This window comes from Poecilia reticulata, chromosome 9 (genome assembly GCF_904066995.2).
Source record: "Poecilia reticulata chromosome 9, P_reticulata-male-v2, whole genome shotgun sequence".
NCBI classification, from domain to species: Eukaryota; Metazoa; Chordata; class Actinopteri; order Cyprinodontiformes; family Poeciliidae; genus Poecilia; species Poecilia reticulata.
The window spans coordinates 5,238,476-5,255,571 of NC_088838.1; the positions used below are offsets into that span (position 1 = coordinate 5,238,476).

The 17,096-nt window shown below is 41.0% G+C and overlaps 1 protein-coding gene across 2 annotated transcripts in view; it reads left to right on the forward strand.

The window, feature by feature from the left end:
• The first annotated feature begins 694 nt into the window (after positions 1–694).
• gcn1 (GCN1 activator of EIF2AK4) overlaps positions 695–17,096 on the forward strand; it is a 39,183-nt gene continuing 22,781 nt past the window's right edge. The window contains exons 1-26 of one of the 2 annotated variants that reach the window (XM_008417276.3): positions 695–847; positions 2,432–2,534; positions 2,634–2,697; positions 2,810–2,941; positions 3,546–3,654; positions 3,743–3,841; positions 5,533–5,670; positions 5,756–5,933; positions 6,974–7,048; positions 7,158–7,286; positions 7,373–7,423; positions 8,396–8,494; positions 8,902–9,075; positions 9,152–9,304; positions 9,375–9,467; positions 9,549–9,624; positions 10,323–10,482; positions 10,612–10,801; positions 11,397–11,521; positions 12,025–12,203; positions 12,699–12,792; positions 12,872–12,985; positions 13,557–13,755; positions 13,835–13,987; positions 15,488–15,663; positions 16,554–16,634. In XM_008417276.3, the coding sequence (XP_008415498.1) occupies positions 767–847; positions 2,432–2,534; positions 2,634–2,697; positions 2,810–2,941; positions 3,546–3,654; positions 3,743–3,841; positions 5,533–5,670; positions 5,756–5,933; positions 6,974–7,048; positions 7,158–7,286; positions 7,373–7,423; positions 8,396–8,494; positions 8,902–9,075; positions 9,152–9,304; positions 9,375–9,467; positions 9,549–9,624; positions 10,323–10,482; positions 10,612–10,801; positions 11,397–11,521; positions 12,025–12,203; positions 12,699–12,792; positions 12,872–12,985; positions 13,557–13,755; positions 13,835–13,987; positions 15,488–15,663; positions 16,554–16,634 (3,225 nt within the window). In that variant the 5' untranslated portion in view covers positions 695–766. The remainder of the gene's footprint in view (positions 848–2,431; positions 2,535–2,633; positions 2,698–2,809; positions 2,942–3,545; positions 3,655–3,742; positions 3,842–5,532; positions 5,671–5,755; positions 5,934–6,973; positions 7,049–7,157; positions 7,287–7,372; positions 7,424–8,395; positions 8,495–8,901; positions 9,076–9,151; positions 9,305–9,374; positions 9,468–9,548; positions 9,625–10,322; positions 10,483–10,611; positions 10,802–11,396; positions 11,522–12,024; positions 12,204–12,698; positions 12,793–12,871; positions 12,986–13,556; positions 13,756–13,834; positions 13,988–15,487; positions 15,664–16,553; positions 16,635–17,096) is intronic. The other variant, XM_008417277.3, reaches the window with a different exon arrangement.

Sequence of the window (17,096 nt, forward strand, 5' to 3'; positions counted from 1 at the left end):
GGTGCACTGTTTACCAGCTTCCACTGTTCTGATGATGAATACTGAAATGGAGTAAGACTAGCCTGTCTCGTCAAACAAACAAAGAAAATAGATTTTTCATACAACAGCACTAACTTTTGAGTGAGAGAAGTGCTTTTAGCATAGACAGCTGGGATGCTACTGATTCATGCACCGATCAAAACTACTCAAGTCTACTGACTTGGTGTAAAAATTACTTCAGGCCTCTGACGAAACATCAGAGGTCCAAAGTAGAAAGGGTCATCAGAATAGTGAAAGGAAGTTTGACCTATATCAATTATCAAGCCCAAGCCAGCTCTGTTCCTAGCCAGTTTCTAGAGATTTATCGTCCAGACTGAACATCCCGACCAGCCAAATCACTGATGCAGGGCTACTAACTCAAGACATCTGCGGTGATCAGGTTACACAGTCATAAACAACAATGTAGAAACAAATCTTTTGTTTGTGTGCAGACACTTTTCTTATTTAGAGCATGATTTGTGAGGGCAGAGTGCTACACTGAGAAACAGAAGGAAGGTTTGAATCTCATTCATTCCAGACCAGATTCATTCCTTGTGCAGTTAACTAAATAGATCTGATCAGAACTAACTCACTGTGGATTATCAACACAGTCTAAAACTGAAACTTCAGCATTTGCAAATCACATTTGTGCCACAGCAAAAACTTTTGGTGGGGAAGGAGAGAGGAGGTCCAACTGTAGCATGACCTCCCCACCAAAAAAAAAAAAGTCTCCTAGCGGAAAACGGGGATGGTTGGCAGTTTTGACCCGGAAGCGATATCAACAAGTCCTTCCTGCAACAAGACCGGCGTTATGGCAGCGGACACGCAGGTTTGTGTGGTTGAATATTTAAATACAGCCTAAAAGCTTTGTGGCCGCTCACTAAGTTCAAGGGAAAGCAAGATTTTAACAAACTGAGTTGGTTTTGACTGAACGCTTCGGCCCGTTCAGCAATTTATGGAGGAACGTTGAGAGAAGTTAGCAGCGGCTAACTAGCAGGCTGTTAGCTGAGCGCTACGTGTAGCTTCAGTAATGTGACTGCTGCTGCCAGCATGACTGCTGTCTGAACACAGCTGTGGCCCGCTAACACACCTGCTTTTCTAAACTGCCTTATCAGAGCGAAAACTCGCTGTTTTTATCCTCAACGGATAAAACTCGTAAAAGTGGACAGTAAAGAAAGGAATGCCTACAGTCAGTGACGCCCCCCTATCAGAACTACCAACGAGCATTTTAATAAGTTCAGCAAATGCTGAGGTACACACACACAGGCAACATGGGAGTTTGGTATCAAACCTGTGACTTTTTTTTTCCCCTGAAGGAAACATCTAGAAATATTCAACTTAGGAGAAGAATCATGTTTCTCAGCAAGCTAAATGCTTAAAATTACAAAATGTTGTTACAGTGCTTGTGCTTTGATTTAAAATGTTCCCGAATTCCCTGTTGATTCATGAAAATACAAGCACTGATAAATGACAAGTGACTTTATCGTTGTGACTTTATTCTTGATTTTATTGATTTGATTTTATTCCCAAGATTTAAATAAACAGAGATTGGAATATTGGAACAACAAGACAAAGCATATCCTATAAAGTGGCCTCTAGGCTCTCAGCATTTGTTATGTAAATATTAAGCCACATCATGCACTTTGATTCACTTCTATCAAATAATAGTTGAATATTTGATGTCCCAATTGGGTTTATTGTATAATCCATTCACTCTTTTTGCATTCAGAGCTAATATCCCTTATCAATAAACTTGCTGCGCATTTTGCTGCTCTTTTATGAGTTGCCAAAACTCATGAAAGAGGTTAAACTAAGAATTGACATAAGAAAACCAGACCTCAATATAATTTTTTCTTCACTGAAATGTTTCAGTGGAGGCTGAGCCAAATCACACTGAACTTCATTCAGAGGTACATTATCACCATAATGGATTATTCCCCACGATACAATTCAAACTGTAAAAATTAGTGTTATGCACCCTGCTTTAAGCTGCAGTATGCAACTTTTGTAACTTTTTTTTGTTTTGTTTTCTTTTTTTTTTACATATTTTCTTAAAACTGTCAATATATCATTGACAGTGTGGTATGATACACACAATCTATGAAAAAAGTCAATCTTTGCTACATTACATATGGCCAACAATGGCAGCAGATAAACGGCCTTCCTGTAGCAGTGTGTTGTTTCTCTGCCATTAACCCATTTAGCAGTGCATTCACAAGGATGATTGACAGCACTAAGACCGTCCTCCTGGCTCTGATTGGTTGTTTTTGACTGGTGAATTTCTTCAGATGGCATTAGAAGCACTGAGCGAATGTGGAGGAGTTTGATCTTTTCATAGATATCTGTCTCATATTGTACTGTCATGACATGGTGATATGTAAATTCTTAATTGTCGACGTGATTCTCCCTCCAGGTTTCGGATACCCTTAAGAAATTTGCTGTAAAAGTGACCACAGCCAGCGTTAAGGAGCGCAAGCAGATATACGGCGATCTGAAACAGTGCCTGAAGGGTAAAGGTGAGGACGTTTGTGTTGTTTCGTCATCTGTTTTGTTCCAAGCTGGTTCAGAACGAGCCTCCGTCAGGAAAAAATACTCTCTTTATTGTTCTGTTGTAGAGTTACCAGAGCCTGCTGTCAAAGGACTGTGCAAGCTCTTCTGCCTCACACCACACAGATATCGGTAGGCTTGTGTTGTCACCCAAAACTTTATTTTTATTATTTTTATTTTTATTCTTTTTGTGATGCTGTTTACTCTGTAGTGTTTGTATCTTATTTCCTCCTGTGTTGTTCAGAGATGCTGCGTCACGCAGAGAGCTGCTGTCCGTCATCGGCCAGCTGGCTGAGAGTCAGCCTGACGTCCTGGTGGCCGGGATCCTCCAGGGCCTCCTCAACTGCGGAGTCATCAGCAAAAATGGGGAGCCAAGGTTGGAGCCTCAAACTCGTTCTTCTTTATAGCTCATCTCTTACTGTTGCAGGGTCTGTTTATGTCCCTTTAAATTCTGTCATGTTTGTAACAGAAATGTATTTTTGAGTTGAGCAGCAGACATAGGTAAATGTAATTTGACCTTAAATACATTAATCAAAATCTTAAATTATGTCATGGCAAGACTATTTAATCCCTTATATGTAGTTTTCACTCTGTTCTGCGATTCGAGTCAAGTCGTTAACTAGCTGCTAATATATACTTGCTAGCTAGCTTTTTTGCTACGTAGCGTTTTTGCTAGCTTTCTGTAGCAATGGGGAAGAGAAAATTTATGGCTCACTTCTGTTGCGACCTGCCTCGTTTTTCCATTGAAGGAGATTTCGCCCCACATCATCATGCTTCTTTTAAAGTCAAACAAACAGATTTTACTTCCAAGAAGTCAGGTTACAACAATTAAATAATTAACAGAACACATCTGTTTTCATACATTTTTCTTTTTTTGCTAAGTTGAGATAAAATTAAACTGAACAACGAACACATGCCTATATTGAAATTTTTGCCGTTGCTGCTCATTGTTCTCATTCTGGGCCTGGTTGTGTTTGCAGTAAAAGCAGCGGCTCTGCTGCCTTCATCGGCCTGTCCTGGACCTGCCTGTTAATCCCTAAAGTGTTTTCAGCTCCCGAGAAAAGAGAAGGACCCGTCTGGAAGAAAATGGTCAGAGGTCTTTTTTTGTGAGCCAAACTAAGTGAATGTGCTAAATGATGTTGTACCTGACCAGGAAACTTGCTCTCATTTACTAAAGGTGGAGGTTCAGAGCCTGCTGGTGGCTGAGGTGGTCGGTGGAGCCAAAACCACAGCCAAGAAATCGAGCCTCAAGAGTCTTTACCACCTCTGGGGAGAAGTGAGTGAGCTTTCTTTTCTTCATATATTTCCGTTTAGCTGAAGTTGTTAAACATACGTGGGTAGGGCAAAGGTCACAACGTGAGAGATCTGATTGAGACATTTTTGGTACTTTTTAAAATTTTTCTTAATCCAAGTTATGTCTCTGAATTCACATTAACATAAATCCAACATGTTATAAATGGATAAAATGAGGCATGTGTTTATATATATATTAGAGATGTGCCGATCAAGTTTTTTCCTGCCGATACCGATCACCCATGAGGGCCGATCACCGATACCGATCACCGATACCGATCACATAATTTTTTTTTTTTTTTTTTTTTAATCATAAACAGTACCAGTTACATTATGAAGAAAAAGGAACCATGAATTCACCTTAATTTAGACAAAAACTTGTTTTTAATAACTTTTTCCAAGAAGAAAACAAAACAAAACAGGCATTGTGCAAATTGTACTGCTATCGGTAATACTATCTTTAACAGACTGATGACATATGAAGGCTCTGAAGAGGCTAAATAATGCAAAGAGCAAAAATAAAACCTCTCAACATTGCCAAAAAAATTCAAGTATAAAACTTAACATTCAAAGGCAAATACAGGATCCATTACAATAAACAATCCTGAGTTACTGTATGAAACCTTCCTGATAGCATGGCGGCTAGCTGATTACTGCTAGTTCTGATTGGCTGTTTCTGACTGAGCGGAGTAATTATGCAGAGCAGGGAGGAGATCGATAATTTTTTTAGCGATTATCTGTCTCATGTTAGCGAAAGTTTTAATACGTATGTAAAATGTATTTTTTTAGGTTAGATGCTGCAGCTTTAAGCAGAGGTTCGGTGTGAGAGTCACTACCAGGTGGAACAGAAGCGGCGCTCCGTCTGAAATATTACTACCTGTAGCGCGTAGCAGCGGTTCAACAGCGAGAACAGAACCAGCGTCTTACATCGCAGCTCGAAGACTTAAATAATTTTGCGGGTTATTTGTTTCGATTTCTCACTGTCATGCTAATCCGGGTGAGTGTTTGTAGCTGTGCGCTGCTTTACCTGCTATCTGATCATCTTTTTTTTTTACTGCAGTGAGCCTCGATGTAGCCAAACTCCGTCAAGTATGCCATTGATTTTATGTCGTATTAGCTTCGTTGTGTTGATGCATTTTGACGTGCTTCAATTTTCCGCCACAACACGCAAACTTCCCCATTCACTCAGTGCGTTATAGTTCCACATCGCTTAGGATTTGTTGCTGCGCGTTTGCGCAGTGTGAAGGAAAGAGGAGACCAGCTGCACAGGCAGGCTGGGAAATGAGAAGCAGGTGATCGGTTTGTGTGATCGGCATTAAGAGCCAATGATCGCCGATCACCACTTTTTCACGAAAATCGGCCGAACCCCTGGCCTCGTCGCTTAATGTTTTGGTATTGAGGCAATACAAGACAAGCGTTATGTTAACATCAGTAATAAACTCGGTGTGTTTCTATAATTATAGTTACAGTGAACGGGATTCACTCTTAAGATGTGGCTGTCCGCAGCATGCCTGATTATTTTAGAGCCCACTGGTGGAATTTACCAGTGGCTGAAAGACTTACAGCAGCAGCTGTTGTGTAAGACATAATAAGTTGTGGTCGCTGATCTCCATTTGTGATCCTACAACCAGCATACCAACCAGAGGAATGTTGGACTGATTGTTTTGTCTCCAGCAGAAGCCTGGACTGGTTGAGCACTACATCAGCACCCTGCTGACCCTGGAGCCGAGCCCCGCAGTGCTGCCCCTGCTGGGGGTGTGCCTGGATTTCTGCAGCACTCAGAAGGACAAAGCTACAATAGAGAAACACAAGGTGGGATCGTTTAGCCGCGACCTGTAGCTTCTCGCATGATTCCAGTCTTTAAAATAAACAGCCAGCCGTCTCCCGTGTTTTACAGAGCGCGCTGTTGGACCTCTACTTAAAATTGGTCCTGATGAGCAAAACCAAACCGCAGCAACACGTTCTGGACAAGAGCAGCTCCTTGTTGCGCCACGTCACCCACTCCGAGTTCAAGGAGCTGCTGCTGCCCGCCCTGCAGAAGACCATGCTGCGCAGTCCAGAGAACGCCATGCAGAGTGAGGCCTCATTGCGAAAACTAGAGCAGAAATCTAAGGGATTTCTGCTCTAGTTTCTAGTGAAGATATCTCAGTGCACTTGAAATAAGACAAAACTAACTTACAGCTAACTTTTCAACATGAAATAGAAGCTTGTTTTAAGTTAATAATTTCTTAATACTGATGAAAAAGTACTAGTTCCTCTGGCCAATTATTCATTTTGGGGCGACTAGCTCTGTGAGTAGAGTAGTTGTCTTGTTATCTGAAGGTTGTAGGTTCAATTCCAGCTTCCTCCTGCCACATGTCAATGTGCTCCTGAGCAAGGTATCACCATGTTTATATTGTATGCATTTCTTACATTGTTTGCACTGTTTTGGAGCTAGCTTTAATCTCATTGTACATGTGAACAGTGACAAACAATGAATTCTAACTCTTAAGATATTTCTCCAATGTTATAAGTGAAATAACCTGCCAGCGGAACTAATACTTTTTTATCAATATTAAAGGGGCAGCATTCTGTAAAATCCTCTTTTCTGAGCTTTACATCATGTTATAACGTCATTCACTCATCAAAAACATTCGGAGTGTTGCTTTGATTCTGTTATTCATGTCTGAGAAATCCTTTAATCTCCCATGGCAACCATTCAGCTGTGCAAGACACCTGGGTGGACCGAGCTTAGTAACTCCCCCACTCAACTCCTTAAGACTAGCCAGCAGCAATTGGCAAACATCTGCTGGAAGGCGTGAAATTATGAAGTGACATTTCTTTGATATGGAGGATTTTTATAACAACTGAATGTTATAAAAAGATAACACTTGATTGTCACTATATGGCTGGAAAGCACATAATACCACCCCTTTAAGGAATTATTGACTTAAAACAACCTCCTATATCTTGCTCCAAAGTTACTTGTGAGTTAGTTTTGTCTTATTTCCAAAGCACCAAGATATTTACACTAGAAACTAGACCAAAAATACTTAAGATGTAGCATCTTTGCAGCACTTCAGTCATACTGTGGAAAACCCGTACGGTCACTAACAGGCTGTTTGTGTCTCCTCAGCCGTTTCCTGCCTGCTATCTGCTGTTACTCTAGATCTGAGTCAGTATGCCATGGATATCGGAAAGGCCATAGCAAGTAAGACTCTAGTGTGAAACAATTTTATCACATGGAAAATAAAAATAAAGCATCTGGTGAGTGAAACCTGTCGATTATTGTTGATTTAGTGTCTCGTCTCGTGTTTTAGGCCAGCTGAAGGCGAACAACGCCCAGCTGATGGAGGAAGCTGTGAAGGCCATGCAGAACCTGGCACAGCAGTGCAGCGACGCCGCCGCAGTGCAGGACATCGTCACTCACCTTTTCAAGATAATTGGAGGTCAGCATTTTATTTTCTGCTCCGTTTGGGATAATTTACTAACTTGTTTGGCTTTGTGGGGATAATATGTTCATTTGTGGCTGCAGGGTCTGAAGGAAAGCTCACCGTCGTTGCCCAGAAAATGAGCGTGTTGTCAGGTGAGAAACTTTAAGTGTGCATTTGTTTGCAATAAGATGCAACAATATTTGTGTTTCTGATTATGTTTTTTATTGGGCGTTTTGACATGTGGCATTGGAGAAGGTTGATGGAAGCGGCATAATTCAAAATGACGAATGTTTTACGTTCTCTGAAAATTTCAAAGTCCAAACCTCCAAGGGAGGATGCTAGGTTTCGACCTCTACATCTTTTTTATTACAGCAACAAGTAAAGCCAGCATCTGATGAAATCACACTTTTTGTGTTAGCTGGTTGATTTGCTCCAAACCAGTAAATAGAAATATGCCTAATTCACTTTTTAGTTATTTTTGCAACATTTTACAAGTTAGCTCAAATTTTGTATGACATATGAGGATAAAAGCGTACAAAGCATCTAATTATTGCCAATAGGAAGACTTTGGTGCTATTGAGCAGATGACTGAGTTTATTTAGATGAAAGTATCAAACCAACTGAGTTGCTAGTGTCAGATTTTGCTAACTTTATTGAATCTTTTTTCTCAATAAAATAACTTTTTTTTTCTAGTAATTTTAGGACCTTCGTCTGGTAAAATTGCGTCAAAAATTCTCGCAGCCTGGCCTTACTACTCTGCCGTCGGACTTGCAGAAGGGACGACTGAAATAAGAGCCACTTTTCCAAAAATATTTTCTGTCATTTGTAAAAACAAATGTTCAGAGAAGAAATAAGAAATCGATGAAATTTGAATCTGGTATGAAAAACTCCGATTTTAACCTCTAATCTACTTAAAATAAATCTATCATAAGCTTCATTTACTTTAAAGGTTTTTGTTCGAGGTCTTGGCTGCAAGTGGTGATTCTGTTAAAAAACATTCCCCAACATTAGATTATATTCCTACTGACTAAATGTACTCCAGTTAAAGGTTCATCCTGGGATTATATTGGGTCTTTTTCTGTCCAAGTGTGTAAATGAGAGCAGACTTGGTTGTTGTCTCCTAGGGATCTCCAGCTGCAGCCACCACGCTGTGTCAGGAACCTCCAGCCAGACTCTGAGCTCCGCTGTCACTGTGATGTTTATCCCTTACCTGCAACAGGAAGGTATGGCTGCTGTTGGTCTCCTCTGGGTCAGGTGACGTTGTCCCCCCCACCTTCTTCAAGTCAGACAAAATTGGTGTCAATCGTTTGTGCTGCAAAAAATGTTCGTTTTTGACATTTTAAAAATATTAAGAAATGTATCCAGAGGTCATGAAAGGTCAAGCAGCCCCCCACGCGTCCACCCCCACCTTCTACAGATCAGTAGACTTTTCATGACCAATGGAAACATTTCTTAATATCTTTAAAATGATGGCGGTACAAACAAAAAAATTTGCTGCACAAACTTTTGACACCAATTTTGTTTGATTTGAAGAAGGTGGGTGGGGGGGAACTTCACTTGGGTGTGTCAGGTCAGTGGTGTGTTTTGTTGGTGGAATCTGGAAGCGGGTGTCCCTGTGTGTGTCGTTCAGTTCATGAAGGCACCCTGGTGCACGCCGTGTCTGTGCTGTCTCAGTGGAGCAGCCGCCTCACCGTGGAGGTTCCCTCCGCTCTGCTGGACTGGTTTAAGAAAGCGTTCACCCTGAAGACCTCCACCTCTGCTGTCCGCCACGCCTACCTCCAGACCATGATGGGGGCCTTTAAAGGTACATGTCGCTCAGGTAGGATGCGCTCGCCGTCCCCTGGTGTTTTCTCATAGCGTTTTGTCGCCCCGGCTCTCAGGTGACACTCTGGCCCAGTCCTCAGACCTCACCCCGCTCCTCCTCCAAGCGGTGGAGAAAGCCGCGGCACAGAACTCCCAGCATGCCCTGCTCGCAGAGGGCGTGGCAGCTTCGGTTCTGTTGAGTCGACTCGCTCTGCTTGAGACACAAGCAGGTGAGGTTTGGTTTCCGTCGCAGCGCTTCGATACGGGGCTTAAACTGATGGAGGCTTCTTCTGTTCACAGAGGCCAAATTCAGCAGCTTCTGGAACCTGGTCTTGGATGAGAAGAAACCGTTATTCACCACAGAGAAGTTCCTCTCTCAGAGCAGCGAAGACAGTAAGAATGATGAAGTCTGCAGCGTTTGAAATAATCAGGACTGATAAAAATGACTCGTTTGATTTTCCACTGCGTCTGCAGCTCTGCTCACAGTGCTGCAGCTCTGTGAGAGGCTGTTTCTGGACCACGCCCACCGGCTCAACGCCAGCAAATCACAGTGAGTCTGTCGGTTTGTCTGCACACACTTATAGTCATCATGGCTTTGATTGTCAAACTACACTGCCTGGACAAAAATAAAGTTTCCATCCAAAAACAGTTAAAAAAATAAAAAAAAGCACACTAATATTTAAATGGAGAAACTGAAGTCTGTTTTGAATTTTGTAAGATACCAAAAAATTGACTGCAGATGTAAATCAGCTTATGTACGACATATCAAAAGGTGACATTTATGTTTGAGTTGTCCCTTTTTTAAATAAAGTTTATCTTTGAAAACAGTTACAAAGTATGTCAAATAGCATCCAAAGACATAAGAGAATGCATCCTGCGTAATTCCAGGGAATCGAACCGGAAAAGTATAAGAAAACTTGACTTTTGCCTTTATTTGTATATTACATTTAAGCAACAAGGAAGTGCTTTACACCATAAAAAAACATAGTACAGTAACCAATTATTAAATAAATGTTATCAAAACCATCACATCAAATACATTGATCAACCTTCCAGTTATTATGAATCCGAGGCAACTCTATAAACAGGTGAGTTTTTAGCTTTGATTTAAAGGTAGTCAGTGTTTCTGCTGTTTTGCAGTTTTCTGGAGGTTTGTTCCAGATTAGAGAGGAGTTTTATAAATGGATGCTGCTTGTAGAAGTTTGATTCTCGTCATGTGACCGGTCGACGTGTCTCTCTGCTCTGCAGGATGTATCATCACGCCACAGTTGCGGTGCTGCTGTCTCGGAGCTGGCGAGTGAGGAAGAGGGCGCAGCAGACCGTCAGGAAGTTGCTCTCCTCTCTGGGTGGGTCCAGTCTGGCCCACGGCATTCTGGGAGAACTGCGTGTCGTCATCAACAAACACAAAGTAAGAAGCTCGTTTTCCTCTGCACCCCCTAAGAGAAAGTATCAAAACAGATGATATCCATGTATTGGGTATTTTGTGCTTTTTGACACTTATCTGGATTATTTCTGGTGGTGTTGTCCAACGGTTCAGGTTCTGCCCCAGGACGTTCTGGTGTCAGAGTCAGGAGAGCCGACAGAGCCGGGCCGCATCTACACCCCCCCTCGGGTCCTACTGGATGCTTTGTGTGTGGTTTGCTCCGCTGCCAGCCAATGGGGAGACCCGATCGAAGCCGAGAACATGGCCATGGAGACCCTCATCGTTACTCATCATCCTTCCATTGGTATGGCAAGAAATCCCTCTGAAGATCACAGTTTTGTTGCGCCGCAGCTAGCAATAGCTATGAAGTTTTCTGATGATGATTGGATAAAAAAAAAAAAAAATCAGCACATTGCCGATTTAGCCACTTAAGGTTATTTTATACAATGAGAAATACAAATAAAAGGTCTTTGAATTCCTTTTTAAATAAGAAAATAAACATGTTATTCCCTGAAATGCAATAATTAGTGAACTATTGATCATTTGTAGCAAAGGATGCATCTGCTGCTTAAAAATCCAAACATCTGTATGTTAAAAAAATCAGATCTGTCTGCTTGACTTAACGTCAATACAGTGTAGAGCTGATCTGTTGATTATTTTTTAGATGAACTGATTAAAAGGCAAAAGGTGCTTAATAGGAGATTTTTCTTTTTTACGGAATTTAAACCAGGCGAAGCAAAACTGTATGCTCCAGTTACCAATCAGTTGATTACTAAATTAGCTGACGATCATTTCGGTCGTCTTTCCATCACAATAAATCGTTTCAGCCTTATTGTGTTGATAACCCTGCAGATTGGTAGGAACATGGAGTTGACCCTGTTCCCATGCCTCTCTTCCAGTCAGCGCCCGGCCCGGCTTGTGGCCCGTCCTGCTCTCCTCCATGAAGATAAAAGCTGAAGAGCTGATTGAAAAGAACCTGGAGGCTATCCTGCCACAGCTGCTGCAAGTCAACGCTGACAGCCAGGTGAGGAGATCAGACTCTTCCTCTTCATTTCTGAATCATACCTGCAACATTTTAACATGAGCCTGGAACTGTGTGTTCCTCCATTTTTAAAATCCCTTAAGGTGAAAATTAAAATCTGGATCTGAAAATGAATAAAATGTTTTTGAGAGACTGCTGCTTTTTGTTTTTATTACATTAAATATAATTTCAAATTCCTTTGCAGTCTTTGTCCGGGTTGACTCAAAAAGTGAGCTGTTATAGTTACAGGTTAATTGTAATTTTTGAATTATTAGGGATGCACAGACACGAAAATGTGGGCCAGTATCTATAGCCAATATTAATACTACTGTTATGGCAGTACTTACCAATATTTTATTTGGTCAAATTTTGTATTTGATTACTCAATCACTAAAATAATTCCTTAGAACAGTCATAGATTAGATGGATCTAACTATAACAGATTTTTTATAGTTAAACGGCATCACACAGAGTGAATATTTGGTCATTTTGTTTCTTCTTGCAAGGCGGTGAAAAACGCAGTCGGCGCCCTGAGCGTCCTCTCTCCAAACAAGCTGTTGCCGCGGGTGATGAGTCACGTCGTGGAAGGTCTCTCCCAGCCCAGTCTTCTGCACATCACCAGGGAGGAGTACGCCATCATGCACACCCCTGAGGGAGAGCTGTACGACAACAGCATCATCCAGAGGTAACACACACACACACACACACACACACACCCACACATCCGATATATTAGGTGGACTCCAAAGTACTTTCTGCTTTTAGGGCTGCGTGATATGGCTTGCAATTAAAATTTTGTGGTCTTTTTACTCACTTTTTCTGAAAATAGTAATTACAAATAAAAAATATATATTTTCAAAAAGTGACTTTCAGTTCCCTTCTGTGAGTTGCATGACAGAGTATTGCTTTTTTTAAATTGCTTAATTATGAAAATAAAGTCGTAATATTAGCCTGGCCTTAAAATGCTGTAGTAGAGTTGATCTGAATTCAAAGTCCAAATAAATAGAAGCAGTAAAACAGGCTATTAAACAAGATGGCCGCCCTCGACACTCTGACATCACTATGAATTATGGAAACACAAAGCGTGCATTAGTGGGGGGGAAACAACAATCCCAGTTTTCCAAATATTAAATCTCGGAAAGTTTGATTAATCAATAACATCGATGTTTATGTTCTGCAGCGCCCAGAAGGAAAACACCAAGAAGGTGAACATAAAGAGAGAAAATAAAGCCTACTCCTACAAGGAACAGATCATTGAGCTGGAGCTACAGGAGGTAAGAGTGAACTGCAGTTAGTTTGTTTCAGAAAGTGAGTTTTTTTTCCTGCTTTACCTCCTTCTGTTTAATTCTGCAGGAAATGAAGAAGAAAAAAGGCATCAAAGAGGAAATTCAGCTGACCAGCAAGCAGAAGGAAATGATTCAGGTCCAGCTGGAGAAGGAGTCAGCTGTTCGCAAAAAACTCAAAGGGGTATGGTCCAAAATTCACTCAATCCAACAAATAATATTTAAGAGAATTCCTCATTTTTTTTATTTCTATTTTTGTGTAGAGCAGACAATAAAACGATAGCAATAAATTTTGCAGAAAATTTTTTCCTTGATAAACATGGAATAGAGCCACGCACAGCGAGGTTGACGCAACGGCATGATAACATCCAGATGTGCTAACAGCTAATCTCAGAATTATGACTTTAATCTTCTGAGATCAAAAATCAGAATTCTTTTTTTTTTCTCAGTGGCCCTAATCCTCTAAAATAAATCTTTAAATTAAAAAACAACCATGTTCTGTCCTTAATATTACCAGGGAACAGTAAAGATTTTTAAAACAGTGATATTTCATATTGTGATATCGATATGGATTGCTATAAAAATGTTCAGCTTGGTAGGATTATTTTCCAAATGGCCCTGATCTGTCCTGACCGGACCAGACCTGTCCTGTCCTGACCGGACCGGACCAGACCAGACCTGTCCTGACCTGTCCTGTCCTGTCCTGACCGGACCGGACCAGACCTGTCCTGACCTGACCGTATGGTTCCCTCCAGATGGACGTGGAGCTACAGAGTGTGGTGGGCCTGCTTGAGGCTACTCTGAGGGCCGGACCGCCTCAGATCACCAGGGAGCTCCCCGCCGTCCTCCAGGTCCTAATGCCCCTCCTCCAGTCCCCACTCGCCGCTCCACGCATCCAGCAGATCTTTTTGGACATCGGTGTCGGCCTCATGCCCAAACACCTCCACCACCTGGGTAGGAGGCAGCCTTCAGGACTCCCTTCCTCTCTTCCTCTGTTTCTCTGTTCATGTCTTTTTTTTTCCTCCCCTTGCAGCTGTTCTTGTGGGTCACGTGACTCTGCGGCTGCTGAAGCCAGAATGCGATCTGGACCAGGCGTGGGACGAGGAGGACCTGGACACAGCGACCCAGCGCACCGTGCTGATGTTGTATGACCACACCGTCCCACAGAGAGAAGGCAAGGCTGCAGGTAGAGCTGGGCTGAACTCTTTTATTTTTTTTCTCTTTTTTTTTGTGGAAAAAATGTCTGAATTGTAAATGATGGAATTATTTTATTTAGCATTAATTCTGTTTTTTTGGGGGGGTTCTGTTTTTTTGCTTTGAATCAAAACTCTTAGATTTCATAACTGCAAAGTTAATTTTATATCTGTTTTAACATTTTCATTGATGTAGTTCCATGTTGAACAGCTGTTTTCTGACATATGGGTATTATTGGAATATTTGCAAATCAGCTTCTACTGTTTCCCACCGTACACTGACACCTACTGGCAGACTGGTGCAAGTGCACAAAAACTGTTAAAAACACATGACCAGCAGACAACCTGACTTTATATCAATCAAATCAATCAAATTGTATTTGATTGATGCACATTTCTGCATTTCAGCAGAAAAGCATTTCAAGGTGCTTTACATAATTAAAGAAAAAAATAAAAACAGTATGTGACATTAATAAATAGATGAAAAGTAAAGGTAAAAACATAAAAACATCAAAGACATCAAAACCCACACTCTAATCCTAATTTAGCCATAAGCAACTCTAAACAGGTGGGTTTTAAGTTGAGATTTAAAGGCACCCAGTGTTTCAGCTGTTTTACAGTTTTCTGGAAGTTTGTTCCAAATTTGTGGTGCATAGAAGCTGAATGCTGCTTCTTCTCGTTTGGTTCTGGTTCTGGGGATGCAGAGCAGACCAGAACCAGAAGATCTGAGGGGTCTAGACGGTTGGTACAGTAATAACAGATCTTTAAGGTATTGTGATGCTAAACCGTTCAGTGATTTATAAACTAACAACAGTATTTTAAAGTCTATTCTCCGAGCTACAGGGCTCCAGTGTAGGGACTTTAAAACTGGTGTTATGTGCTCTATCTTCCTGGTTTTAGTGAGAACCCGAGCAGCAGCGTGCTGGATCAGCTGCAGCTGTTTGGTTGATTTTTTAGTCAGACCTGTGAAGTCGCTGTTGCAGTAATCAATGCGGCTAAAGATAAACGCATGGATGAGTTTCTCTAGATCGCGCTGAGACATAAGTCCTCTAATCCTGGAGACGTTCTTCAGGTGATAGAAGGCCGACTTTGTGACTGTCTTAATGTGGCTCTGAAGGTTCAGGTCAGAGTCCATCACTACTCCCAGGTTTCGGCCTGATCGCTGGTTTTCAGTTGTAATAACTGAAGCTGTGCATTGATTCTGGTTCGCTCCTCTTTAGGCCCAAAGATAATAACTTCAGTTTTGTTTCTGTTCAGCTGGAGAAAGTTTTGGCACAGTAGTTCTTCCATCATAACAACTAAGGATTAATGCAATCGTTGAAGTTAATTTTAGATTTGGATGAAAAAAATGAATTAAAGTGGACTTCATACGTCACTCGATATATTCAAGCTGATATTCTGACTTGTTTTTGAATATTTCAACCACTCTACTCGTTACTTTAGTGAGAAAAAAAAGATGTACCGTTACTTTTTGCTTCCTCCATCACATGCAGCTCCCCTGGCTGCACCTGCCTTTTCCTTCTGCTTCCCCCTGCTCAACGCCATGCTCAGGGAGTCTTCAGGCAGCACCGAGGAGACGGAGGGCCTGATGACCAGAGCGCTGCAGGTCATTAACGTCCACGCCCAGCTCCGGGCCGCCACAGACAGCGATGACATCACAATAGACGAGGTAGAGACGTCCTTCCGTTCAGTCTCTGGAAAAAAAAAAAGTCTGTTCACTGCATTAATTATGGTCATAGTTAGCAAAAAAAATGTGATTAGGGTATATCATAACAAGATAACACACTTATTACATACCCAGAAAAACATTAGCATAGTTAAGATTAGAGCTGAAACTATTCTGTTGATTAGGTAGATATGCAGATAGATAGATAGATAGATAGATAGATAGATAGATAGATAGATAGATAGATAGATACTTTATGAATCCTTTTTTCATTTTCTCTCATAATAAAATCGGATAAAATTTGGCACATTCACTTCACCACTTAAGCCTTTTTTATACATTAAAAGATACAAATTAACAATTCAGTTCCTTTTTTAGTCAAAAAACACGTTCTGTTTCCTAAAATGCTACAACATAGCATTCCTTTAACCAGGAGAAGCTAAAACTGTTCCATTTAGGAGTTATGGACTAAACATGGTTACATAAAAAGGCAATTAAGGTTTTTGTCTTTATTGCAAATTGTATATGAACATAATTTGTACAGTTTTTACAGCTTAATTACTTCTCGATTTTCCAGCAAATGGCCTTTTTTTGAGTCCAGTTAACAATTAATTACTAAATTAGTTGATGATTAATTGTTTCAGTCCTAGTTGAGTTTATTTTTCCCCCCCAACTATTAATCTGTTTTTAGTTCTATGACAGCCTCAGTAGATGCTGTGTGAATTCTGTTTGGTTGCATTTTAGAAATCCCTTTTCAGTCCATTTTTGTCATGTCACCATGTTTTGTGTTAGGATCTCCTTTAAACAGCGTTTAAAGGCACAGCCTTTACACTCAGCCTTTTCTGTGTTTAAAGGCTGATGAAAGCCCTGCTGTGCTCCTTGTTTTCTTATAGAACGGTCCTGAACTCCTGCCACGTGTGAACATGCTGCTGCTGCTGACCAGGGTCATTTCCACAGCTACCCCAAGACTCCAGGTAAACCAGTTAATGGACACCGATTGTTTTTTTGGGGGGGGTTTGTCACTGATTCATCAGTTCTGAAAGTAAATCAGTGCAGTAGATAGGGCTTGATGATTGATCAGTTTTATTGATTAATCACATTTCTTTTTTTATTGAATTTTTGGAAAGTAAGCATGATTTTCACTCCTTGGGTTTCCGTGGCTCAGAGTGTTGTCAGCTTGCCCATCTTGTTTAATAAGCGTGTTTTACAGCCTGTATGAGTTCAGGTCAACTTTACAACATAACATTAGGGGCAGGCTAAGGTCTTTTTGAAATTACAAGCATGGTCATACTATCAGAATGCGGACATTTTAATGCAAAAATAAAGTTGCTGTGAGATAATACTAGAATAAAGTCATAATATTTACGACTTTATTCTAAAATATTAAACAGAAGTAGTAATTTAACAACAATTCCTACCTAAAAAAATTTAATAAA